At 44.1% G+C, this 16,632-nt stretch overlaps 1 protein-coding gene across 5 annotated transcripts; it reads left to right on the forward strand.

Moving 5' to 3' along the window:
• The first annotated feature begins 141 nt into the window (after positions 1–141).
• Positions 142–15,717, forward strand: LOC118009579 (complement C1q and tumor necrosis factor-related protein 9A). 5 transcript variants are annotated; one of them, XM_035003682.1, is made up of 4 exons: positions 142–290; positions 10,182–10,368; positions 13,236–13,298; positions 14,663–15,716. In XM_035003682.1, the coding sequence occupies exons 2-4, from the start codon at positions 10,203–10,205 to the stop codon at positions 15,433–15,435; spliced, it is 1,002 nt and encodes a 333-aa protein (XP_034859573.1). In that variant the 5' UTR covers positions 142–290; positions 10,182–10,202; the 3' UTR covers positions 15,436–15,716. The 5 variants fall into 5 exon arrangements, with proteins under 5 accessions (XP_034859573.1, XP_034859575.1, XP_034859570.1 ...); XM_035003684.1 differs by lacking the exon at positions 142–290 and adding an exon at positions 804–1,111 and having other exon boundaries at positions 14,669–15,717; XM_035003679.1 differs by lacking the exon at positions 142–290 and adding an exon at positions 804–1,111.
• Positions 15,718–16,632: the final 915 nt, after the last annotated feature.

Consider the following 16,632-nt stretch of genomic DNA (forward strand, 5'->3'; position numbering starts at 1 on the left):
GGGTGACCAGGTAGAGGAAGAAAACAGGGAAGAAGCCTGGAGATGAGGACATGGGGCAGGGCAGGGACAGCAAAAGCAGAAAGGAATTGTCAGCAGGGCAAAGCCTGCTGCTCCCTCCCTCTGAGAAAGGACTGAAGGTGTCTGGGTGCCTTCAGGGATCAAGAGGTGCGCCTGCCATGGGATGGTGGGAGAGAGACCGCCTTGACTCCGGTCACCGAATTAAATCCTGCCACTTCCCTGGGACGTTGGGACTGCTTTGCCTGCGGTCCAGATGAGGACTTTGAGGCATGGTGAGTAGAAAGGGTGTTGCCTCTGTTCAGGGGGACTTGCCCTACACCCTTCATACCCCGTTCTCTGTGTGGCCTCTGCAATCCGACTAGGTTCTCTGAGTTGGTTCTCAACACAGCGTTGAGTACATTTGTTCTCCTGATGCTATTTTTAAGTTTGAGATCCATGTTCATAGACTCTGATCGGGAAAAATTAAAAATTAATGATTATATGGCATCAAAAAAATCATCGCACCATGCTTCTCTCAATGGCCGATGGTGTGTGTGTGTGTGTGTGTGTGTGTGTGTAGAGACGAGCATGAAATTCTAATGTACACAAGTGTCTAAAATCAAAGGGTCTACACAGAAGTTTGAGAGATCTAGTTAAATGATGTCCATTCCAATGGTCCGGGAATTCAAATAATCTGTTCATCTTCGGTTTTGTCCTGTTGGCTCGTAATTGGCCCAAGGTCAGCAGGGAAGCCGCTGAAGCAAAGGCATAAACATCACTTTCCGGAAAGACACCTGCAGTGTGGATTCCTTCTTCCAGACTACTCGAAAGTGCACCATGCTTTCTCTCCCTTTATTAAAAAGGACGGGGGAAAGGAGCTAAGTTTTCTGAACCGGCACCAGTAGAAGATGCTACCTGACTCAAGCAAGTGTGGCTGCAATTTTTGAAGTTCTTCCAAGACATCTTGTGCCTTACTCTGTTCCCTCCCCTTCCTGCTGTTTTGCAGCTAAACCCACTAGGGAATTGTATGGCAGGAAGGCATGATTTTATTTGGTTAGCCCTTGATTCCTGGTTTGTGCAGCACCTGGGTGCAGCCTGCAGCCCTGGGGGTCAGGTAAGTGCAGTAGGAAACAATTTCTTTAAATTCGGTTTAAGGCATCAGAGTCCGAAGACCGCTCTTCCATTTTTGGTGTGTGATGATCCTGCTTAATTGTTTGCAAAAATAGGCAGATCCTACAGAGTTTTGGGTTCAAAATTCATTCTTGAGGAAGAGAGTGGACAGGAGATAAAAGCAGATTTTGAAAGTCTTCTGCCGGAACATTGCACACTGCCTGGGAGGAGGGAAGGCGCTGTAGAAAACCTTGTCAGAATAGCAGACTTTTCGAGAGAGCTTTCTAGAGAAGCTGGTAGATTATTTGGCACAAATTTCGGTGTTACGTTTTTATATATTTATGTAAATACTAATTTACAAGGCGTAGCTTAAAAACAAGCCCCTCCACGTATGCTGAAGAAGACATACATGGAGTGTACAATGCGTAGGGCATGTGGTAGAAAATATTTGACAAGGAATCATCTTGTAATGTTTAAATCCTTAAACTGTCGAATGTGGGAGGGACGTTAGGGCTTGTTTCAGCCCTTGGATTCGCTGCACAGACGCGGAGGCTCAGAGGCTGGGACACCCACTACAGATTGCTCAGCCGGCCTCTGGCAGGTCTTTCAGTAAACTAACATTTTATCAAGAAATTCAGGAGTGAGGGAGAAATCTAGGTCCAGCATAGGAGAAACAACCTAGAAATCAGGAACTAAGTAAGGAACTATTGAGGGGGTGGGGGGTCTAACTCCAAAGCCCTTTGCAGTCTGTGTGCCTCTGCCCTGAACCGTGTCAGCAGGTCAGGTTTATGAGATCACAGCAGAATGCCAGGGTCCTTCGCCCCATGAACTTGACGTTCAACAGAAGGATTGCCTCTATTCTCTATGATTCGCAGGCTTATATGGATCTGTCTGAGGCAGTGACTATTTTCAGTTTTTTAATCTGTTGCCTGAAGGGCTGTATATCGAGGGAATGCTCAGCTACTCTGACGATTGGGTGACTGCACATGGCCACAAACCTCCCTCACTTTGGGTGAGTGCTCACACTTTGACAGCAGGAGCCTTGCGCTAGTCAAGACGTGGGCTTAGCATCTGAGACAACAAATGTAACTTTTTATTTTTATAAGTAACATATTAATATAATGTTTACTATAGGCGTTCCTTGTGCAAGCCCTCAGGTCCCTCATTTCAGTTTTCTTACAGAGACAGTGCCATCACTTATTTCACTACTTATTTGGGAGCAAAGCCTATTCAGTTATTCAAAATCATTTGTTGAAGGTTGCCTACGTACTCGGCATGTGAAAGAAGCAAGTACACAAAACTAGAGAAAGAAATTACGGAAGGATGAATGCTTGCTTTTTTTTTTTTTAAGATTTTATTTATTTATTTGACAGAGAGAGACAACACAAGCAGTGGGGTGGGAAAGGGAGAAGCAGGCTTCCCACTGAGCAAGGAGCCCGATGCGGGGCTCGATCCCAGGACCCTGGGACCACGACCTGAACCAAAGGCAGATGCTTAAGGACTGAGCCACCCAGGGGCCCCTGAATGCTTGCTTTTATCTTGGTTCTTCTCTAGTTGGAGGACAAAACGGAGTTTATCTTAATTTGACACCTTTATGATCTTGTGATCTTTGTATTATTGGAATAATTGTAACACACGTTTTTTAAAAATGAAAAAGGAACAATTAGACCCCTTAACAGAGGTTGGTCTGGGCCATTTACATTCGACTACTACCAGTCACTTCTGAGTTAAATAGAAGAGGATGGTGTAGATTATTTATGGAATTTGGCTCTAAAAAAACAACTGAATTTCCTGAAATGGCGTAAGTGTGTGACTTCAAAGGGAAACAGCTGTATTTCCTTTTTCAAAATTACTTTATTTGCATCAAAGTGGACCCTGTGATATTTAGAGGCTTCCATAAGATGGCGATATAGTCCTTTGGATGACAAGTCTAGCTGGTTTTAAATATATAGATCTAGAAATATTTTAATAGACACGGCAAAAAAACATTTTTTAGGGCGCCTGGGTGGCTCAGTCGTTAAGCGACTGCCTTCGGCTCAGGTCATGGTCCCAGGGTCCTGGGATTGAGCCCCGCATAGGGCTCCCTGCTCCGCGGGAAGCCTGCTTCTCCCTCTCCCACTCCCCCTGCTTGTGTTCCTGCTCTTGCTGTGTCTCTCTCTGTCAAATAAATAAATAAAATCTTTAAAAAAAAAAAACAACCATTTTTTAAAAAGGAAAAACTCCCATAACCCCACAATTCTAAAGCAACTATGTTCACTTGGCTATACGTGCTTCTAGTTTTTGTCACTACTAACACATAATTACATAGGTACCCTCATCATGTGCATGGCATTTTTCAAAAAACTTTTTTATTGTTATGTTAATCACTATACATTACATCGTTAGTTTTTGATGTAGTGTTCCATGATTCATTGTTTGCGTGTAACACCCAGTACTCCATGCAGAATGTGCCCTCTTTAATACCCATCACTAGGCTAACCCATCCTCCCACCCCCCTCCCCTCTAGAACCCTCAGTTTGTTTTACAGAGTCCATCGTCTCTCATGGTTCATTTCCCCCTCCGATATCCCCCCCTTCATTCTTCCCCTCCTGTTATCTTCTTTTTTTTTTTCCTTAACATATATTGCATTATTTGTTTCAGAGGTACAGATCTGTGATTCAAGAGTCTTGCACAATTCACAGTGCTCACCATAGCACATACCCTCCCCAGTGTCTATCACCCAGCCACCCATCCTTCCCACCCCACCCCCCACTCCAGCAACCCTCAGTTTTCTGAGATTAAGAATTCCTCATATCAGTGAGGTCATACGATACTTGTCTTTCTCTGATTGACTTATTTCGCTCAGCATAACACCCTCCAGTTCCATCCACATCGTTGCAAATGGCAAGATCTCATTCCTTTTGATGGCTGCATAATATTCCATTATATATATATATATATATATGTACCACATCTTCTTTATCCATTCATCTGTCGATGGACACCTTGGCTCTTTCCACAGTTCAGCTATTGTGGACATTGCTGCTATAAACATCAGGGTGCACGTACCCCTTCAGATCCCTACATTTGTATCTTTGGGTAAATACCCAGTACTGCAATGGCTGGATCCTATGGTAGCTCTATTTTCAACTTTTTGAGGAACCTCCATACTGTTTTCCAGAGTGGTTACACCAGCTTGCATTCCCACCAACAGTGTAGGAGGGTTCCCCTTTCTCCACATCCCCGCCAACATCTGTCATTTCCTGACTTGTTAATTTTAGCCATTCTGACTGGTGTGAGGTGGTATCTCATTGAGGTTTTGATTTGAATTTCCCTGATGCCGAGCGACGTTGAGCACTTTTTCATGGGTCTTTTGGCCATTTGGATGTCTTCTTTGGAAAAATGTCTGTTCCTGTCTTCTGCCCATTTCTTGATTGGATCATTTGTTCTTTGGGTGTTGAGTTTAAGAAGTTCTTTATAGATTTTGGATACTAGCCCTTTATCTGATATGTCATTTGCAAGTATCTTCTCCCATTCTGTCGGTTGTCTTTTGGTTTTGTTGACTGTTTCTTTTGCTGTGCAGAAGCTTTTTATCTTGATGAGATCCCAACAGTTCATTTTTGCCTTTGTTTCCCTTGCCTTTGGTGATGTTTCTAGGAAGAAGTTGCTGCAGCCGAGGTCGAAGAGGTTGCTGCCTGTGTTCTCCTTTAGAATGTTGATGGACTCCTGTCTCAAATTTAGGTCTTTCAACCATTTAGAGTCTGTTTTTGTGTGTGGTGTAAGGAAATGGTCCAGTTTCATTCTTCTGCATGTGGCTGTCCAATTTTCCCAACACCATTTGTTGAAGAGACTGTCTTTTTTCCATTGGACATTCTTTCCTGCTTTGTCAAAGATGAGTTGACCATACAGTTGAGGGTCCATTTCTGGGCTCTCTATTCTGTTCCATTGATCTATGTGCCTGTTTTTGTGCCAGTACCATACTGTCTTGATGATGACAGCTTTGTAATAGAGCTGGAAGTCCGGAATTGTGATGCCACCAGCTTTGCTTTTCTTTTTCAACATTCCTCTGGCTATTCGGGGTCTTTTCTGGCTCCACACAAGTTTTAGGATTATTTGTTCCATTTCTCTGAAAAAAGTGGATGGTATTTTGATGGGGATTGCATTGAATGTGTAGATTTCTCTAGGTAGCACTGACATCCTCACAATATTTGTTCTTCCAATCCATGAGCATGGAACATTTTTCCATTTCTTTGTGTCTTCCTCAATTTCTTTCATGAGTATTTTATAGTTTTCTGAGTACAGATTCTTTGCCTCTTTGGTTAGATTTATTCCTAGGTATCTTATGGTTTTGGGTGCAGTTGTAAATGGGATCGACTCCTTAATTTCTCTTTCTTCTGTCTTGTTGTTGGTGTATAGGAATGCCACTGATTTCTGTGCATTGGTTTTATATCCTGCCACTTGACTGAATTCCTCTATGAGTTCTAGCAGTTTTGGGGGGGAGTCTTTTGGGTTTTCCACATAAAGTATCATATCATCTGCAAAGAGTGAGAGTTTGACTTCTTTGCCGATTTGGATGCCTTTGATTTCTTTTTGTTGTCTGATTGCTGAGGCTAGGACTTCTAATACTATGTTGAATAGCAGTGGTGATAGTGGGCATCCCTGCTGTGTTCCTGACCTTAGGGGGAAAGCTCTCAGTTTTTCCCCATTGAGAATGATATTCACTGTAGGTTTTTCATAGACGGCTTTTACGATATTGAGGTCTGTACCCTCTATCCCTATACTCTGAAGAGTTTTGATCAAGAAAGGATGCTATACTTTGTCAAATGCTTTTTCTGCATCTATTGAGAGGATCATATGATTCTTGTTCTTTCTTTTGTTAATGTATTGTATCACGTTGATTGATTTGCGGATGTTGAACCAACCTTGCAGCCCAGGGATAAATCCCACTTGGTCATGGTGAATAATCCTTTTAATGTACTGTGGATCCTATTGGCTAGTATTTTGGTGAGAATTTTTGCATCCATATTCATCAAGGATATGGTCTGTAATTCTCCTTTTTGATGGGGTCTTTCTCTGGTTGGGGATCAAGGTAATGGTGGCCTCATAAAATGAGTTTGGAAGTTTTCCTTCCATTTCTATTTTTTGGAACAGTTTCAGAAGAATGGGTATTAATTCTTCTTTAAATGTTTGGTAGAATTCCCCTGGGAAGCCATCTGGCCCTGGGCTTTTGTTTGTTGGGAGATTTTGGATGACTGCTTCAATTTCCTTAGTGGTTATAAGTCTGTTCAGGTTTTCTATTTCTTCCTGGTTCAGTTTTGGTAGTTGATACATCTCTAGGAATGCATCCATTTCTTCCAGGTTATCTAATTTGCTGGCATAGAGTTGCTCATAACATGTTCTTATAATTGTTTGTATTTCTTTGGTGTTGGTTGTGATCTCTCCTCTTTCATTCATGATTTTGTTGATTTGGGTCATTTCTCTTTTCTTTTTGATAAGTCTGCCCAGGGCTTTATCAATCTTGTTAATTCTTTCAAAGAACCAGCTCCTAGTTTCGTTGATCTGTTCTACTGTTCTTTTGGTTTCTATTTCATTGATTTCTGCTCTGATCTTTATTATTTCTCTTCTCCTGCTGGGTTTAGGCTTTATTTGCTGGTTTTTTCTCTAGCTCCTTTAGGTGTAGGGTTAGGTTGTGTACTTGAGACCTTTCTTGTTTCTTGAGAAAGACTTGTATTGCTATATATTTTCCTCTTAGGACTGCCTTTGCTGCATCCCAAAGATTTTGAACAGTTGTGTTTTCATTCTCATTGGTTTCCATGAATTTTTTTTAATTCTTCTTTAATTTCCTGGTTGACCCATTCATTCTTTAGTAGGATGCTCTTTAGCCTCCATGTATTTGAGTTCTTTCCAACTTTTCTCTTGTGATTGAGTTCTAGTTTCAAAGCATTTTGGTCTGAAAATAGGCAGGGAATGATCCCAATCTTTTGGTACCGGTTGAGACCTGATTTATGACCTAGGATGTGATCTATTCTGGAGAATGTTCCATGGGCACTAGAGAAGAATGTGTATTCTGTTGCTTTGGGATGGAATGTTCTGAATATGTCTGTGAAGTCCATTTGGTCCAGTGTGTCATTTAAAGTCTTTATTTCCTTGTTGATCTTTTGCTTAGATGATCTGTCCATTTCAGTGAGGGGGGTGTTAAAGTCCCCCACTATTACTGTATTGTTGTCAATGTGTTTCTTTGCTTTTGTTATTATTGCCTTATATAATTGGCCGCTCCCATGTTAGGGGCATAGATATTTACAATTGTTAGATCTTCTTGTTAGAACCTTTAAGTAGGATATAGTGTCCTTCCTCATCTCTTATTATAGTCTTTGGCTTAAAATCTAATTTGTCTGATATAAGGAATGCCACCCCAGCTTTCTTTTGATGTCCATTAGCATAGTAAATGGTTTTCCACCCCCTCACTTTCAATCTGGGTGTGTCTTTGGGTCTAAAATGAGTCTCTTGCAGGCAGCATATCGATGGGTCTTGTTTTTTAATCCAATCTGATAGCCTGTGTCTGGGGCATTTAGCCCATTTACATTCAGGGTAACTATTGAAAAATAGGAATTTAGTGCCATTGTATTGCCTGTAAGGTGACTGTTACTGTATATTGCTGTTTTCCTTTCTGGTCTATGTTGTTTTTAGGCTCTCTCTTTGCTTAGAGGACCCCTTTCAATATTTCTTGTAGGGCTGGTTTCGTGTTTGCAAATTCCCTTAATTTTTGTTTGTCCTGGAAGCTTTTTATCTCTCCTTCTATTTTCAATGACAGCCTAGCTGGATATCGTATTCTTGGCTGCATATTTTTCTCGTTTAGTGCTCTGGATATATCATGCCAGTCTTTTCTGGCCTGCTAGGTCTCTGTGGATAGATCTGCATTTTTTTTTTTAAAGATTTTATTTATTTGTCAGAGAGAGAGCACAAGCAGGGGAGAAGCAGGCCCTTCACTAAGCAAGGAGTCTGATGCAGGACTGGATCCCAGGATCCTGGGATCATTACCTGAGCTGAAGGCAGACGCTTAACCAACTGAGTCACCCAGGCATCCCGTACATGCATTTTAGTCTACTTTTTGAAAATTCAACACAACGTAGATCTTTTACATATTTCTACATGAACTACATAATTATTACAGTGGTTACATGATATTCTACTTATGAACCATTTACTGTTACGCGTTATGTGGTATGCCCTTTTTCACTATTACAAATAAGGCTGTGGTTAATATCGTTAGCACACAGATTCTGGATTATTAAGAAGAATTTTCGGGATGAGATCACTGGGTTTAAGATGTCTTTTCTCTTTAGCTTTCTGAAGTCCTGGGCAGATGTCCATTGCCTTCAGCACTGTATGAGAGTCTGAATTCTGACCTGTTGCACTAGCCTTGTGTTATTATTTTTCTATGTCCTAAGATACCTGCTACCACACATTCATTTCATTTGACACATATTTATTTAACACACGGTTCCAGGCTTAATACTGAGAACTGGAATACAATAAGAAGGAAAACACAGTCAGATGGAGAGCCAGATTTTTAGCCCTACAATGACATGAACAGATGCAACCCCATACTATGGTGTCATGAAAGAGAGGGATGCCATGCCCCTCCCTGGGGAGATTTGATGTCGTCGGGAGGGTCCCTGAATCCTGTGTGCACACTAGCCTAGGGTCTTGCCTGAGTGTTCCCTTTGTCTAGAACACTTGGTCTAATTAGCTGCTCTGCTCCTTCAGATCTCACTGCAAACTTCACCACGCAGCACTGCCTTCGCTCCTGATGGGGTTGGAAAGCAAATCAGGAACTTGGGAGAGGACGTGCAAGTGTGCTTCACAAACGGGGTGCCCTGTGGTGCATGTGTGCGTGCCCTTCGCAGCAGTCTCCCAGAGAAACAAAAGCTTAACTCAAAGAACACATCTGATCATAGTAGGACTGCTTGGAACGTTTATACTTTTTCATTCCATTTTTTTTTTTATTGTGGTAAAACAGACGTGACATAAAATTTACCACTTTAGCCATTTTTAAGTGTCCACTTCAGTGGCATTAAGGATGTTCACATTGTTCAACTGTCCCCACCATCCACTTCCAGAACTTTTTCATCTTCCCAAACTGAAACCGTCCCCTTTGAACACGAGCTCCCAGTCCCCCTCCCCTGGATGCTGCCTCTACCATTCTACTTTCTGTTTCTGTGAATGTGACCACTCTGGGGGCCTCATACGAGTGGAATCATACCATACTGGTCCTATTGTGTCTGGCTGATTTCACTTAGCATAAAGTCCTTAAGTTCATCCCTGGTGTAGGATGTGTCAGAATTTCCTTCCTTTTTAAGGCTGAGTAATAGTCCACTGTGTATATCACGTTCTGTACAACCAGTCATGTGTCCGTGGACACATGGGTTGTTTGCAACTTCGGGCTACTGTGAATAAGGCTGCTATGAACACGGGTGTACAAGTAGCTGCCAGAGCTTGCTTTCCTAGTGAAAACGTGCTTTCATGCACATTGTGATCAAATTTGGTTTTTACAGCAGTCCTGGGAGACAGGTATTAATCTCTTCTCTGGCTCTGAAAAGTGGTTTACCCAAAGTAGAGTGATAAATGGAAGTATCTGACCTGGAACTTGGCTTTCTCCTCGACCACTCACCATTAAAAGCAGTCCCGGTCACATGTGTTCCTTCCAAGAACAATGGCCTTCTGCTTCTTCTTCCTTTTTTTTTTTTTTTTTTAAGATTTTATTTATTAGAGAGCACAAATGGGGGAGAGGCAGAGGGAGAAGCAGGCTTCCCACTGAGCAGGAAGCCCGATGCGGGGCTCGATCCCAAGACTCCAGGATCGTGACCCAAGCTGAAGGCCGACGCTTAACCAACTGAGCCACCCAGGCGTCCCTGAACAATGGCTCTCTGATTGCAAGCAGCTTGTCTGCTACCAGGTCCTGCCCTTATCTGCCCTGACCATTCTGTCCAAGGCTGACTCAGGCTGGGTCCAGGTCCCACAGCAAGGAAGAGAGGGTGTGTCTGTGGCCCCAGCAACAAAGGCTTCTCCTTTTGGTCTTTGTTTCCCTCTTGCAGTTCAGCTCCGTCATCTGAACCATGAGGATCTGGTTGCTCCTGCTTGTCACTGGAATCTGCACGGGAAATGTGAACTCACAGGACACGTGCAGGCAAGGGCACCCTGGCATCCCTGGGAATCCTGGTCACAATGGTTTGCCTGGGAGAGATGGACGAGATGGCGCAAAGGGTGACAAGGGCGAGGCAGGTACTCAGCACCGGGCGGCCTTCAGCTGCCCTTGTGTTTACCCCTCTGTTCCTCTGAGATCATTCATTCATTCATCACGAGTGTAGCCATCACCTGCCCGCTCCCCCCTCCTTCATTTGTGCAGCCCTTGCCCAGAAAGCAGTGGCCGAGATCCTGCTCCAGGTCAGATTCTGGGCGACAGTGCAGGAGCAGACCAACAGGGCCCCCCTCCACGGACGTCCTCATCTAGAGGGGACAACTGTTAGCCATCACCTCTGATACTGCAGGCCGTCTTCAGGAGTATATGATGTTATAGATGTTTCTGCCTCAGATGGCAGGGATGGTGGGTCTTTGGCACACGGGGCCTATAGAGAAATCTGACTGCTAAATATTTAGCAGAGAGCACCCGGCTGCAGTGCAGGGAAGAGTTAATGCCTTGTCACGCAGTGAGGCAGGTGACATGGAGTGACAGAGAAAACAAAAGTAGACGGTAACTGAAGCCACACAGCGGTACTCAGGTGTGTATGCCCTGTGTTGGGGCCTGCCCCAGGGTTTGGGAATTTGGGGACAGGATCCAGCCTCTAGGAAGGAGATTTGCAAAAGCCAGGATATGTGAGTGGTTTCCATAACACGAACTGATAGGCTTGGTTCTTGAATGGGGTTCTTGAGCCTGGGTCCACCATAGGGTCACATACCTGAGACATACGCAGACTGATCTATCTCAGTGCAGAGAGAAAACATCAAAACTACTACTGACATTTTATTTATTTATTTTTAAAGATTTATTTACTTAGAGAAAAATGAGTCAGTGGGGGAGGGGCAGAAGGAGAGAGAGAGAGAATCTCAAGCAGACTCCCTGCTGAGCACAGAGCCCAACATGGGGCTCAATCCCAGGACCCTGAGATCATGACCTGAGCCAAAATCAAGAGTCGGACACTTAACCAACTGAGGTACCCAGGCGCCCCTACTACTGGCATTTTAAAAGATAAATTTAGATGAAGAAAAAAATTGAGCTTTAAAAATATTTAATATGTGAATTGGCTTGGGTGGCTTCACTTGGTCCCTTTGCAGATGGACCCGTGTCATTTGAGGCCTGAAATATGTCCTGTGCCCTCACACACTCTGTCCATCAGTGTACTGTGGCATATTGTGGTTACGGCCCAGCCCAAGGGATTTTCAAATTGTCCTATCAAACTATCACAAACAGATGGGTGCCTGAAATACTTCTGCAGAGAAACTGAAGATTGAAGGTTGACTTGATAATGCAAACATTAAAGAATCCCATGAAAATAGGAGAGCTGTCATCTGTCTCCTTAGTGTGAACTCTTCAACTGTACATGAGTAGGAGAAATCAATGATGAACTAATCAGATCTGACAAGAAGTCTGACAAAAACCTAGAAATTTTAGGAGTCTGGACATATGAATTTACATTTATATTCATTAAGATGAACCTCATCCTCACTGTAAACTGTACTGTGAGATGTCAGTTATTAATAGAAGCACCCCCAATTAGACATTTCAGGACTCTTTGTGGAATTTGACCACAAACGACTGTCATTTTTCCTCAGCTATACGTTATAGTATGAAAACTTCACTAAACTTAATAATGAACATTTAGAAGGCTTCTTGATATTTTATAATCGTATCAGAAGATTAGACATTCCTCTGGCTATATTAACAGTGGTTGAAATAATACAGAGAAAGCAACTTCAAGATGGACTAAAATTAGTGCTTTGCCAGCAAATGCTGTTGGCATATGGATTTTTAAAAAGTCTTTGTTAATCTGGAGAAATGAGTATTAGAACAAATTACTTATGGGAAGTCCGCTGTACAGATGAAGGAAAGTCTAGGTGTTTCTAGGTGTCTCCCTGTTTGTGGCATTTGGTGATCCAAGGGATTTGTTCGGTGGGCTGGATGAAGGAGACGGTCACCAACCATCTCTCCAACCATTGCCCTGCAAATCTACTCTGGGGATCTCCAAGGGGTAACATCTCCAGGGAGTCCACGCCACTTTTTGGCATTGGACCAGTCTTATTTCTGGGTAGTAAAAAGCCCAGTCCAAGTTGATGGCAAAACCTCAATGTCAATGAAATCCATTCTTTTAGCCTCCTACTGGGACCACAGTGTGCATGTATGTGTGGATGTGGGTGCACACGTGTGTGCATATGTGTGTGTACATGCACAGGATACAACTCTGACTTCATGACTCCTTCATCTTTTGCTTCCACTCTCTTTCCTTACAGCAAGAACTGCCTTTGATTCTAGAGATGTTAACTTATAACATGGGAAGTTGGAGCTCGGGGTTGCCTGCTCTGAGTTCAAAACTGATGTGTGGTAGGCAAAACCTCACTCGCCTGATGTTCCCAATGGCGTCTGCCATGGCAACTTGATCAGTGACATTTACTACCACTCTAAAGTGCTGGATCCTTCCAGAATCCTCCCTTCCATCCCAAATATTGCCAGGTAACCATAATCATCTGTGTTTTTATAGGAGGCTAGTGAACCTTCCATTCCACTCTATGCAAGAGTGACAGAAAAGGAGAAGTGAGAAGGCCACCCAGTACCTCCAATGATCAGTCACTACCCGAGTTACCCTCACAAGAGAAAGATGTAATTGTGATCATCTGTGCACATATTCCTTTCCTGTTCTGCCTTCCCAGAGCTGGATGCTTGGGAGGTCCACCCAGTTCATCTCATAATTCACTTCTTGTACACAACTCCACACCCCTGGTGCTCACTCACGTCTGCCTTCTGTGAGGGGCAGTGTGTGTGTCAGGGCCGGCCACACACCCAGGACTCTCTGGTCTACACCCCCGATTGAGACCAATGTCTAGGAAATGTGGAATTGGAATTTTAACTCTTGTCTGTTTTCTTCTCTTCCACCTAGGAGAACCAGGACATCCTGGTGGTCCAGGGAAGGATGGAATGAATGGACAGAAAGGAGAGCGAGGTCAGAAATTGTGTTCCATTTTACCATGCTCTAATTCTGAGCCACCGATGACTTAATAACCATTTGGTGCTCACCAAGGACAAGTCCTTTGCTAGGCTCTGAGGACGATCTAACAATAGGGCAACATGGCTCTTGCTCTCCAGGAGCTTGTGATTCTTTTTCTGTAAAGGGAAAGACTGTAAGTAATTTCAGCTTCTCAGGCCATGCGGTCTCGGGCACAACTGTCATGAAAAGCAGCCAAGGATGCTACATAAGTAAGCGGGGCTGTGTTCTAGTGAAACTCTATGAAAACTGAAATCTGAATCTTATATAATTTTCATGTATTGTCGAATATTATTTGTGACCATTTAAAAATGCAAACCATTCTTAGCTTGTGGGCCATACAAACAGGTGGGAGGCTGGATTTGGCTCACGGGCCATGGTTTGCTGAAGCCTGGGTTAGTGGATGAAGATTGAGGAGTGACATTAAATTCTGACTCAGGGCTTCTGGCAAGACTGCATGGAGAAGGTGGCACTGGAATTGGGCCCTGAGGGGTAAAGAGGGCTCCGGTAGTTGCGACTGATGGGGAGAGAGAATAGTCACAAGAGCAAACACAAATAATGCTCACTTTGTGCTAGGGTGTTCTAAGTGCTTTTCACGTACTGACTCAATATGACAGGCTATACATGAGGTAGTATCATTATCCCAATTTTACAGACGAGGGAACAGAGGTGTAGGTGGCTCATCAGCTTGCCTAACATCGCATTGTGCCTCCGTAGAGGAGGCAGGATGGAATCCTGGCATTTAACTCCGGACTCTGTGCTCATAACCACTGCTGTCCAGTCGGGGAGGAGGAGACAGGGAAGCACCGAGAACGTGTGCGCAGTGAGGACCAGCGTGAGACAGTCGATACAGTGGGCAGCAGAGAGCGGTGACTGCCACACTTTAGGAAGACTTTATTCTGTGCTCACTCCCGTGAGCAGCTTTGTAGGGGATGTCACAGAACTGGGGCTGAGTTGTCAGTTCATCTGCCTTTGGACGGTCTTCCCTCTTCCAAAGATGTGTTCTCAAGGCTTGGCATTGCTTAGTGGTCAAAGACTAGGCTGTGATGGTAAAGAGCTGTAATTTCGAATGTGAACCCCAACACTAACACAGTAGACAGGAGTCAGAAGGTGTTTTGCAGCCACACACGTGTGTGTGTGTGTGTGTGTGTACGCTGTGCACTCAATTTAGGAGTAAATTAATGTTCAGACCCCGAGCATCTACTGATACTGGGCACTGCTTTATTTCATATGTATGCTCACCAATGGAAAAGCCAAAGTTAGTTTTAGAAGTTGATGTTTCACAAATCATCTTTTCTTTTATTCTCTCTTTTTCCACCTAGGAGCAGATGGAAAAGTTGAAGCCAAAGGCGTCAAAGGCGATCACGGCTCACAAGGACCCCCAGGGAAACATGGGCCAAAGGGATTTGTTGGTCCCATGGGAGAGAAGGGCCTCAGGGGAGAGACTGGCCCTCAAGGGCAAAAGGGGGATAAAGGCAGTGTGGGGCCCACCGGCCCAGAAGGGCTAAAAGGCAGCACTGGGCCTTCAGGCCCAATGGGTCTACCTGGCCCCATGGGCCCCATTGGGAAGCCTGGACCCAAGGGAGATGTTGGGCCCCTGGGACCCCAGGGAGATCCAGGAGTCCGGGGAATGAGAGGCTGGAAAGGGGACCGAGGCGAGAAAGGGAAAACTGGCGAGACTCCAGTCTTGCCCAAAAGTGCTTTCACGGTGGGGCTCACGGTACTGAGCAAGTTTCCTACTTCAGATGTGCCCATTAAATTTGATAAGATCCTGTATAATGAGTTCAATCATTACGACATAGCCACGGGGAAGTTCACTTGCCACATTACCGGGGTCTATTACTTCACCTACCACATCACGGTTTTCTCCAGGAATGTTCAGGTATCTTTGGTCAAAAATGGGGTGAAAATACTGAACACCAAGGACGGTTACATGAGCTCTGAGGACCAGGCATCGGGTGGCATGGTGCTGCCGCTGAAGCTGGGGGACGAGGTGTGGATGCAGGCCACAGGAGGGGAGAGGTTTAACGGCTTGTTTGCAGATGAGGATGATGACACGACTTTCACAGGCTTCCTTCTGTTCAGCAGCCAGTGATGGGGAGGTGTGTAGGGACCTGCCTCCCCACCCCTCGGAGCTGGCTTGCTGGACATGTTCTCAGATGATTCTGCTCTATGAATCATTCTCATTATTGTAATAATCATAGAGGGGCAACAATACGACAGTTATTCCCAAAGCTGATTTTATGTGACTTATATTATTGTTTCCAACAGTAAGTTTAAAAATGCTTGCATTGGGGCGCCTGGCTGGCTCAGTCGGTGGAGCATGTGACTCTTGATCTCAGGGTCGTGAGTTCGAACCCCATGTTGGGTGTAGAGATCACTTAAAAATAAAATCTGGGGGTGCCTGGCTGGGTCAATTGGTAAAGCATGCAACTCTCGATTTTGGGGCCATGAGTTGGAACCCCACATTGGGTGCAGAGATTACTTTTAAAAAATAAAATAAAAATCATATAAATAAATAAAATCTTAATGCTTGCATTGTTTATTATAATTTATTTACGATTTTTCATCATTCCCCTCATCTGAAAAGTGCTTTGCATGTATGTTTCTTGCGGGACCCGTGTTCTGATGTCATTTTAGTGCTTGAAGGAGGTGTGTCAGGACTTATCCCTCATCTGAATTTCTGAGGACACTGGGAGAAAGGAGAGGGAAGTGTTCCAATGTTCATTCCATTTGGTAGCTAATAAAAGTTGTAAGCAGGTGATGACGAGACATCCCAGAAAGCTGCGGAATACTTTGCTTATTTTGTAACCTAGGTTTTAATCATCATTCAGCTCAACAAATAGTTCTTGAATCTGCGCTCGGTTCCTGGGACTGCCGTAACAAAGTACCACAAACTGGGGAATTTAAAATAACAGAAAGTGATTATCTCACTGGGCTGGAGGCTAGAAGTCTAAAATCAAGGTGTCAGCAGCACCAGTCTCCCTCAGAAGCCTCTGAGGAGGGTTCTACCTTGCTGCTTCCAGCTTTTGGTGGACCCAGGCATTCCCCGGCTTGTGGAAGCATCCAGCTCTACCCCAATCTGCACATGGCAGTCTTCCCTCCATGTCTGCCTGTGTGCAAGCATCCCTCTTCTGATAAGGACACCAGTCATTTGGAATAGGGACCACCCTAATCTACTATGACCTCATTTTAACCTGATTACATCTGCAAAGACCCTGAGTCCAAATAGTCACAATCATAGAAACCAAAGGTTAGGACTTGGATGTATCTGTTTGGGAGACACTGTTCA

This window comes from Mirounga leonina, unplaced genomic scaffold (genome assembly GCF_011800145.1).
Source record: "Mirounga leonina isolate KUSES-001 unplaced genomic scaffold, KU_Mleo_1.0 Mir_127, whole genome shotgun sequence".
Lineage (NCBI taxonomy): Eukaryota > Metazoa > Chordata > Mammalia > Carnivora > Phocidae > Mirounga > Mirounga leonina.

What these genes read in the sequence shown, in the direction of transcription:
- LOC118009579 (XM_035003682.1), top strand. Translation starts at nt 10,203, where the DNA reads ATGAGGATCTGGTTGCTCCTGCTTGTCACTGGAATCTGCACGGGAAAT. An exon ending in GGGTGACAAGGGCGAGGCAG is followed by an intron (nt 10,369 to 13,235) that starts GTACTCAGCACC and finishes TCTTCCACCTAG; the next exon opens with GAGAACCAGGACATCCTGGT. An exon ending in TGGACAGAAAGGAGAGCGAG is followed by an intron (nt 13,299 to 14,662) that starts GTCAGAAATTGT and finishes TTTTCCACCTAG; the next exon opens with GAGCAGATGGAAAAGTTGAA.